The sequence below is a fragment of the Lathyrus oleraceus genome, chromosome 2 (genome assembly GCF_024323335.1).
Source record: "Lathyrus oleraceus cultivar Zhongwan6 chromosome 2, CAAS_Psat_ZW6_1.0, whole genome shotgun sequence".
In the NCBI taxonomy this organism is placed as follows: domain Eukaryota; kingdom Viridiplantae; phylum Streptophyta; class Magnoliopsida; order Fabales; family Fabaceae; genus Lathyrus; species Lathyrus oleraceus.
Genome location: NC_066580.1, coordinates 458,679,700 through 458,689,556, shown reverse-complemented (window position 1 = coordinate 458,689,556; position 9,857 = coordinate 458,679,700). Strand labels below are relative to the sequence as shown.

At 35.4% G+C, this 9,857-nt stretch overlaps 1 protein-coding gene across 2 annotated transcripts; it reads right to left on the bottom strand.

Annotated features, from left to right (window-relative positions):
* Positions 1–5,341: 5,341 nt before the first annotated feature.
* LOC127120360 (CDPK-related kinase 5) lies at positions 5,342–9,432 on the bottom strand. 2 transcript variants are annotated; one of them, XM_051050773.1, is made up of 11 exons: positions 8,612–9,427; positions 8,171–8,301; positions 7,945–7,986; positions 7,704–7,812; positions 7,349–7,427; positions 6,968–7,264; positions 6,781–6,893; positions 6,306–6,413; positions 6,161–6,223; positions 5,896–6,063; positions 5,342–5,751 (listed from the first exon to the last, which is right to left on the bottom strand). In XM_051050773.1, exons 1-11 carry the CDS (start codon positions 9,119–9,121, stop codon positions 5,614–5,616), a joined length of 1,758 nt encoding a protein of 585 aa, XP_050906730.1. In that variant the 5' UTR covers positions 9,122–9,427; the 3' UTR covers positions 5,342–5,613. The 2 variants fall into 2 exon arrangements, with proteins under 2 accessions (XP_050906730.1, XP_050906729.1); XM_051050772.1 differs by having other exon boundaries at positions 6,968–7,427; positions 8,612–9,432.
* Positions 9,433–9,857: the final 425 nt, after the last annotated feature.

Here is a 9,857-nt window from a genome sequence, read left to right as displayed (position 1 = left end):
TTACAATTCATCAGCTTAAATCTCTTCAGCAACTCAAATTTATGCTTTAGTTGGTGCATAATAATTCCCTTATCTGAGTAGAGAATCTTCATCCCTAAAAGCTATACCATATTTCCAAGGTCAGTCATACCAAGTGCATTCATCAGCACAATCTTGAATTTGTTCATCTCAGAAGTACAACTCCCTCTGAGAAGTATAAAGACACACCAAAATTACATTGCCTTCAGGAGTATGATGCACACAGACATCATTTTCCATTTCACATTTTTTGAAACCCAGATGTTTGAAAAATGAATTAATCTTCTGATTCTAATCCCTTGGAGCTTGTTTCAGCTCGTACAAGGTTTTATGCAGCTTATACATCATCCCTTATTTGTTCTCTTTCACAACTCCAGGAGGTTATAACACATAAATTTCTTCTTGGAATGGAACATTTAGAAAAGTTGACTTTACATCTAAATGTATCATAGGCCAATTCCTATTTGCAGCTATAGCAATAATCAACCTTATGGTTTCATGTCTAGCTACAAGTGCAAACACTTCAAAGTAGTCTAAATCAGACTATTGTAAGAATCCTCTAGCTACTAACCTTGATTTATGCTTAACAACTGAACCATCTTCCTTCAGCTTTATCTTAAAAACCCATCTCACATTAATGGCTTTCTTGTTCTGAGATAGAACAGTCAATTTCCATGTCTTGTTTCTTTCAATGGTCTCGAGCTCTTCCTTCACTACGTTCACCCACACCTTCTTCTTGAGAGCCTTATTGATGCTGATAGGTTTAGAGTCCACCATCATGGCACTATATACGACTCCCCCTTCATAGTCAATCTCGATACCTTGCAGCAACTCAAAGTCTGCAAGTCTCCTTGGTATCTATCTAACTCTCTATGGCCTTTAGAATTGCACAAGTTCACCTTCAGAAGCAGGATCACCTTCAGAACCCCCACCTTTAGAAGTAGGATCACCTTTAGAAGCTCCACTTTCAGAAGTTCCACCTTTAAAGGTTGGACCACCTTCATAGGCTCCACCATCAGAAGTTCCACCTCCAGAGTCTAGACCACCTTCATAAGCTTCACCTTCAAAAGTTCCAGCTTTAGAAGTTCCACCTTCAAATGCTAGACCACCTTCGAAGTCAGATCCACCACCAGAGTCAGACTTACCTTCAAATTCAAAATCATTTTCAGAGTCAGACTCACTTTTAGAATTAGAGTCATCTTCATATTGAGACTCTCCTTCAGAGGCAGAATCACCTTCAGAGGCAGAATCACCTTTAGAGGCAGAATCTCCTTCAGAGACAGAATCAAACTCTAGTGTTGACACTGCATTAGAGTTGGATTGAGACTTACTCCAATTCCATGTTTATGATTCTTTCACTTATGACATCTCTTTTGACTTCAACTTTGTTGGTGACTGGGCAATAGAACTTATAAGCACATGTACTGTGGTAAACTATAAGCAACATGATTTTGCTTATGTCATCCAATTTCCTTCTAGTAGCATCTAGTATATGTTTGTAACATACAAAACCAACACCTTGAAATGGATGACACTTTGATTTCTTCCAGACCACTTCTCAATAGGAACTACTTCTTATAGCTTCTTTGTTGGACATCTGTTGAGTACACACATTGATGTGGAAATTGCTTCACCCCACGATTGCTTAAGTAGATTCTTCTCCTTCAACATGCTCATTGTCATGTCAACCAGAGTTATATTTATCTTTTTAGCAAGACCATTATGATGTGGAGTGTATGGAGCAGACAACTCATGCTCAATACCATGTTCTTCACAGAACTTCTTGAACTATGTTGAGTTGAGCTCACCTCCACCATCGGTTCTGAGGATCTTCAACTATTGTCCATTTTGACTTTTAGCCTTCACTTTGAACTTCTTGAACTCATAAAATACATCATGTTTGAACTTTATAGTGATACCTATGTCATTCTTGTAAACTCATCCACAAATGAGACAAAGTACTTGTACCCTCAAAGTGAAGGTACCTCAAAAGCCCCTCATACATCATAATGCACCACACCCTAAGTATGAGTTTCTCTTAGAGACATTTCTGGTGAGAATGGCAATCTTGGTTGCTTGCCTTTCATGTATATATCACATGACTTCTCTGGTGCCATAATTATAGGAATTCCATGTATCAGATTCTTTGAACTCACATGCCTTAAGCTTTTATAGTTCAGATGCCCCAATCTTTTGTGCCATAACTCATTTTTCCCTCCAGCTCTTATTGCACCAAAACATTGAGTGTCTGTTGTTGCAACATTCACTTTGAATGTTTTGTTTCTTCCCATTTCATACTGCATAATCAACTTCTGATTACAGTCATACAACTTAAAGAGATTGTCCTTCACGGTTACTGAAAAACCTATTTCAATCAGCTGATTTACACTCATCATATTTTTATTCATACCAGGAACATACCATACATCCTCAATCAGTAGAGCTTTGACATTGTTCATTTTCACTCTGACATTTCTCATTCCTTTAGCATTCAGATACTCATCATCATCACATTTGGTCTTGGTCCTTTTACCAGAGTCAAAATCAACTAGACATTGCTTATCTAGTTAGGTGATTTTAGCAGCCAGTGTTCATATACCACTAGTCTACCATTGACCTACCTACATTCTCATATGCCATCAATAAAACAGGTTCATCATCATAATCTCCTCTGAATATTTTGGCTTCTTCACCCTTGTTAACCTTGTCTGACCAGTAATTAGTAATAAAATGACCAAACTTGTTGCAACTGTAGCACTAAACCTTTTTCTTATCAAACTTCTCTTTCCCCTTTTGAGCATTATGATGTTTCTTATCAGAATTGGAGAGTTATGGCTTTTGAACACCACCACCATACTTTTTTTCTCTAGCCATGCTTGCTTCTGGTTCTTCTTTCCAGAAGAATCTTTCAGAGTCTGAGATTTCAGAGCCTATTATATATCCTTTTCAGAGTTTCTTTCAGTCAGACGCAACTCTTATGCCTCTAAACTACTCTGAAGCTCTTCAATTCTCATGGTGCTAGTGCCTTTATAGTGTTATATGGTTACAACCATGTAATCAAACTGAGGTGTAAGTGATCTCAGTATTTTTCAATTATTACTTGTTCAAATAGCGTTTCTCCACAAGACTTCATCTCATTAGTGACCATAATTACTCTGAAGATGTAATCAGACACCTTCTAATTGTTCTTCATGCTGAGATTTTCATATTACTTGAGTAGGGACTGCAGCTGTACCTTTCTCACTAATACGTCACCACCATAGCACCGCGCTAGTGTATCTCACGTCGCCTTCGCCGTCGTCGAATCAACAATTTTATCAAGCACCTTCATATCCACACACTGATGGATATAGAACAATGCCTTCTGATCTTTCTTCCTCGTTTCATGTTGCGCATTTCTTTGTGCTTCTATTGCACTTTCTGCAATCGACGTGTAACTGTCATTGACTAGATCAACAACATCTTGAGCATTAAACAACATACGCATCTGAGTCGACCACCGATTATAATTATTTTCGCCGAATACTGGAAGCTTTGTGTTCAAGCTACCATTTTCTTCGTTCATATTTGTTTTTGTGCAAATGACTCAGTTCTCACCAACACTCGTGTTTCCCAAACCATGAGAATTAAGAGTCATGATTCTCTCTGATTTCGAACTTTAATTCAATGTGAATTTCAGAAACGAAATCAATCACACACCTCACTACACTCATGTTTCCTTGTGAATCGAACCGGAGCTCTAGATACCAATTGTTGGAATTCAACAACGAACTTTCATTAACAATTCACAAGAAGATGAAGACAATTCCAGAGAGAGAGAGAGAGAGAGAGAGAGAGAGAGAGAGAGAGAGAGAGAGAGAGAGAGAGAGAGACGTAACTAACTTTCAAAACTTTCTCAAATTCAGAATTATGTTACAAATGCAACTTCATTTGAGTTTTATACAATATAGAATGACTCAAATGAAACTCAAATTCAAACTAAACACAAATGTTAATTCAAACGAAATGCAAAATGAGCTTGAAATGAATTACATTTAACATTATTTTCATAATTCAATAATAATTTTTTTGATTTTTTTTTGTGAATTTTGTTAAAAATTTAAATGATATAATATTGAGATTAATTACTATACACTGTCAGTGTAAAAAGTTTTACACCGTCGATTCATCACCATCATCCGTTTGTATTACTTTATAGATTTTTAAAATAAAAATCAAATTTCTTTTAATATCCGACGTCTATGATTAACAGACGGTGTAAAATCATTTTACACTGTCAGTGTATTTCAATTAAACTCTATAATATTTTCCAATTGATAGATTTATTTTTACTATAATTGCGGGTAACGTGTGCGGGTACTTAGATATTCATAGAGTACGGATATAAGTATAAACGTTGATGCCCAAGCGAGTAAGAGCTTGAGTACCAAAAAAATTCAAACTGAAAAATAATATTATAGAGTACCTTACCCAAACCCTACTCATTACTATCCATAGTTATTAGTAAGGATAAATAAAAAATGGATAGAAAATAATGGACTATTAAAAAGTTATTGAATGATTATTGGAAGAGATTCAACTCTGAAATATTTGAAGAGGGGGGAGATCGAGACTCTCAAATTCTTGGTGGCAACCAAACTTTCTATTTGTGTAAATTTGTGTCTGTTTTCTAAGTTGTAATTGTGAGTTATAATTTTGTTTGAGTGAATTTGTGTCCGTGAGTTAGAATTATTCTAGAGTAGTAATTTGATAAATGTATAGAAAGTTGTACCATAATTCCCTTCTTTTGGGCCTTCTATCGAGTATTGTTAGACCTTTCATTAAGAAATCAAGGAAAACTAATTGTCCAATTTTGTAGGTGTCATGTTTATTTAAGTTACAATTAATATATTATTAGGAGCAATTTAGTGATTGATATTATATTATTAGCAGCCGTTAAATTTTATTAAATATGTAGATTTATGATTAGAATAGACACGGAAGTTTGAGGGGGACTCATTGGCTTAAAAAAAGTTTGACTGTAAATTGACCATTTTGACATTAAGGAAGATGCAACAATATACTAGTATGTACAATTTGTGGGAGAAATTACAACATGAAAGTCAAGCTGCTAGAGATGAAAATATGATTGTTAGTTAGAAAACATTTAGACGTTAATTAGTTTTTAATTTCTTGATGTACAAGCTAGTATATCTGAGCATGTCTCGATTTGCTTTTCTATATCAGGTGGTTGCTATCATATTCTTACAAATTTACTGCAAATTTGCATTAGTAAATGTGTAATCCAAAAGCCAAAATCTACAACGACGCTAAATGACCAAACTAGCTCCCAAAAAAAACCTCTTTCATTCAGCTAGGATGCAAGTCAATTAATTTACACGTGGACGAAAAATGCCATTTCTCAATCTGAATCACATAATATGTTACAATATAAGTGTACCTTTTTCTAATAACAATCAAACATATTCTCATTGTGACTTTCTCGCTACAACTTTACCGTGGGAAATACAAACTCCTATTGCAAGGTTTAATCAACTCACTCAAATGGTAAAGAGAAAAATTTGTGCCGTGTAATGTATTGAGCTTCCAAAGTCTCTATTGAGCTTTTGCAAGACTTCTTGATGGGCCATGCAACAATTTCACAAATCCAAGGAAGCTTAATTTCCCATCAGTGTGACGAATCCAATCATGAAGAACAGCATGTACCGGGATAGATGGACCAAGCCCGAGTTCCTGATTTGTGAGAAATGTATATATCATCATTTATATAATAATAGCTATAATGATAATAATAATAGTAATAATCAACATGATAGTATTATTAGAATGTTGATTTTCAGCATGTATAACCTATAATTATAGTTAAATCAAGCATACCGAAGCTAATTCGTCAATGACTATGGCCTTGTTTCCATCCTTTTCAAATAAGTCAAAGGCATAACGTGCACGCTTCTCCCAGTGGTCAAGTGCTTCATGTTGATGAACACTAAGCGCAGCTGCGCAGAACTCATCAAAATCCATCCTTCTATATTGCAATGCATTAAGCTGCAACCCATATTATTTGTATCAATAGCCATTTTGGCCACAAAAGTTCATTGGAATAATTTAGAGAGGTTCTGTACGCTTAAATCACAGCACTTACTGATGCCAGAAAGTCGGCAATACGAGACTCCTTCATAGCATCTGTTGCATTTACCATAAAGGCCTGACGAGCTCAAAATTGTGAGACGATAAACACTCTCCTCTTAATAGCACACAGAAAAAAGAATAAAAAATAAAAAACCAACCGTTTTTATATTTTCCAAGCTAATGGTGCTATTTTTGTTAGGCTCTAAAAGTGCAAACTGCTCCTTCAAATAAATCAGCTCATCAGCAGTTAATGTCTTAGACAGGGCCTGTCTCAATTCCCATGTAAATAACATTTTAATAAGTTATTGAGAAGCACAAAATGTGTTATAAACCAAAAGGAGAAAAGCAAAAAGAACAAACAAAATAACATAATCACTCACGCATAACGGTTTGAAAGGAAACAGTGTATAGGTAAAACTTTTTTCCGCAACTTAAGCTTCAAATTTCCTAAAATCATTTCATCTTTAAAAAAAAATTAAGTCTGCCAAGTTGGAAAAACTCTGAAAATTACAGCAGGGCTACTACTCAGTATTTGGACAACAATTAACTTAGTTACAATTGGTTCAACAGAAGCTCATGGCGGATCAAAATCAGGTTTATAAAAGCAGGAAAGTTTTATATAAAGAGACGCACCCTTAAAGCAGCTTTTCGTAGAGAAGAAGAACGCATGTATGCCTTCATGAGCTTGAATATTAAAATATCCAAAGGTACTTCCGTATCCTCATAGTTTTTTATCCATGGATGACCTGCAGTACACAATTGTGAGTCACAAATTAGAAAAATAAAAATGAAAGCCTGAAATGATAGCTGAGAAACTCACTTAATGCCTGTGCTGCACTCATTCTTTTCCGTGGATCTTTATTGAGTAATCTCTTAACAAAATCCCTTGCCTCATTTGATAGAGAAGGCCAGGGAGGTTCGTCAAAACTTGGATCAGCTTTCAATACAGTACGAAAGATACCAGACTCGGTCCGAGCCCAAAATGGACGGCTTCCGCATAATAAAATATATGCAATCACTCCAATACTCCAGACATCAGCCTCAGTACTATAAGCTCTATGAAGAACTTCAGGAGCCACATAGTATGCACTACCCACAATATCATTCAGCCTTTCGTCTGTAAAGCATAATGAGAAGTCAAAAACAAAGCATGTCCAAGAATAAATGGAGTGCGATATACGTAAAAGAAATGCAAGTATACCTAGTTTAACAAAATCCGACAGCCCAAAGTCTATCGCCTTCAGTTCTGAGTTTTCGTCCTTGGATGCAAACAAGAAGTTCTAATCCAAAAATTAGACATATTTAGAACTTTGAAGTTAAGAGACAAGTCGTTCAACATAGCAAATCAAACAAAATCATAACCTTCATATAGCCATATTCTACTCCACCCCTCAAGGATAATGAAAATTCACACAAGGAAAGGGTCTTTTTTAAATGCAAAAGATACTTCAACTTGTACATCTCAATGTCTAATTACTTAAGCTGAACAACTCAGCTTAGCATTGTGACAAAATTAGGAAGTACTAGTAATATACAAAACTGCAAATATATTTCACCTCCGGTTTAAGATCACGATGCACAACACCCTGTAGATGGCAAAATGCAGCAGCATTCAGTATTTGTCTAAGGATAGCTTTTGCATCTTCCTCTGGGTATTTGCCACCTCTGAGAGAGCACAGAACTAACTTATAGCCGTCAAAAACAATATTTTGCCTCATTCAAACACTTCCATTCATCAACAACTCAAATTTTAAACATTCAAAAGATTCGATATCTAAAAACTAAATAAATAAATACCTTGATAATATTCTGTCCAACAGCTCTCCACCTTCACACAATCTGGGAAGTGAACAAGAGTTTAAGAAAGATTGTTTATTTATAAAGGTTTGTTACAACTAACTTGTCTTTACTAAGTTATCCAAAAAGATAGGATAAAATAAATAGCCATTGTAAGTCGAATAAAATCACCACAAAAGATGAACTATAGCATTCAACTCAAATGAGAAACATAACAAAAGCTTACTCCATTACTATATAGACATTATCATGATCTTCATAAGCATCATAGAATCGTACTAGATTCTTATGCCCGTTCAAAGCTTTCAGTATTTTCACTTCCCTTCTCACATCCTCAATAGCAATAGCAGACGTCATCTACAATTAGAACATAAATATCAAAACACAACAACTCTATTTGGATAAATAACTTAAGCATAAGCACTTATCATATAAGTGCTTATGCATATGCTATTTCTATAAGAAAAGATAAAATGAGTCAAACTGTAGAAAATATGGTGAAAACAATTTATGAACATGTCATAAGTTTTTTCCATAAGCTCTCTCATATATTCCCGCAAGTGCTTCCCAAATAAATCAATACAAAAAAAGGTCTAATCATGTTTGGATAAACATCTTAATTAAGCTCTTATAGAATAAGTGCTTATGTGAGTATTATTGTGAAAACCTTGGCTTTAGGAATGACTTTAACAGCAACTTGTTGACCTTTAAGATCTCCTTTCTTCAACTTAGCAGCACAAGTATAACCAAAATGTCCTCTCCCAACCTCATCTCCAACATCATATCTACTTCCAAAATGCCTGGAGAATCCAAAATTCTTATCAAGCGCAACCATCTCCTCCTCACCCCCTTCCGGTATCGGCGCGTCATTAGGCTTCACCAAGCCATGCCGCCGGGCAAGAAGCGACTTTATATGCTTCGCCGGAGACGGCGGCCGCTTGAAAAATTTCCCCGCCGGAGACATCTTAGAGAAGAACTGATGAGCCGGACTCGGACTGTAGAAAGGAAAAAACGGAGATCTTTTACCATTTTCGGTTTCGTTAGGGTTTCCGCCATTGACGGAGTTTGTTTCAGGTTCGGAAGTGACGCTAACTGTGACGGTGTTTGGTTCGATGGTGTTGAATTTGCGAGAGGAGTGAGTGGGGTTTGAAGAGGGTTTTGAATTGCAGAGACCCATTTGTTCTCCCTGAGAGTGTTAGTTAAACGGAATGCATTGCATGTAACTGTGAATTTGTAATGTAGTGAGTTATTAGAAGTGAAATGAAGAAAATAAATAGAATTGTTTGAATAAATGAAGGTGTGAAATGAAATGAAGTTGGTTAGGTTCGTTGATCACGGAGACTGTGTGCTTATGAAAAATGGTGGGGACTGAGAAGGTGATGAGTCAATGAAGAAAGGAACAGAGAAAAAGTTAACAAACAACACAAACGACGAACCAATGTGTCGGCTTTCTTTGCAAGTAATCTTTCGGTGTTATATTTTAAAATCAGAATTAATTTCGGTGAATTGAAAGAGACTAATCCGATTTGAAATCAATTAATTTAAATCCGAAGTTGTTTCTATCCAATTCAGCATCATCACATTGGTTATATTTATTATTATTAATAAAAATAAAAATAATATAAATTTTAAAAAAATATAAAATAAATCATTCATTAGCATTAGCATACTGTAAATGCCAACCAGAAGAATCCATTCCCTTGCTTGCAGTATCACTTTCAAATTTTCAAAATACAAACATTATTTTTGTAGTGAATAATTTGGTGTATGATTTCAAATTGGTCCCCCGTGCAGTCTTCATTCATTCGCTATCATTGTTTGTTTTTTTATCATTACATCCTTATTCTGTTTTCTGTTTTTTTTTTCTTACAGAAGTTCTGTTTACTGTTTGTTCACTATTTTGAATTGAAAAA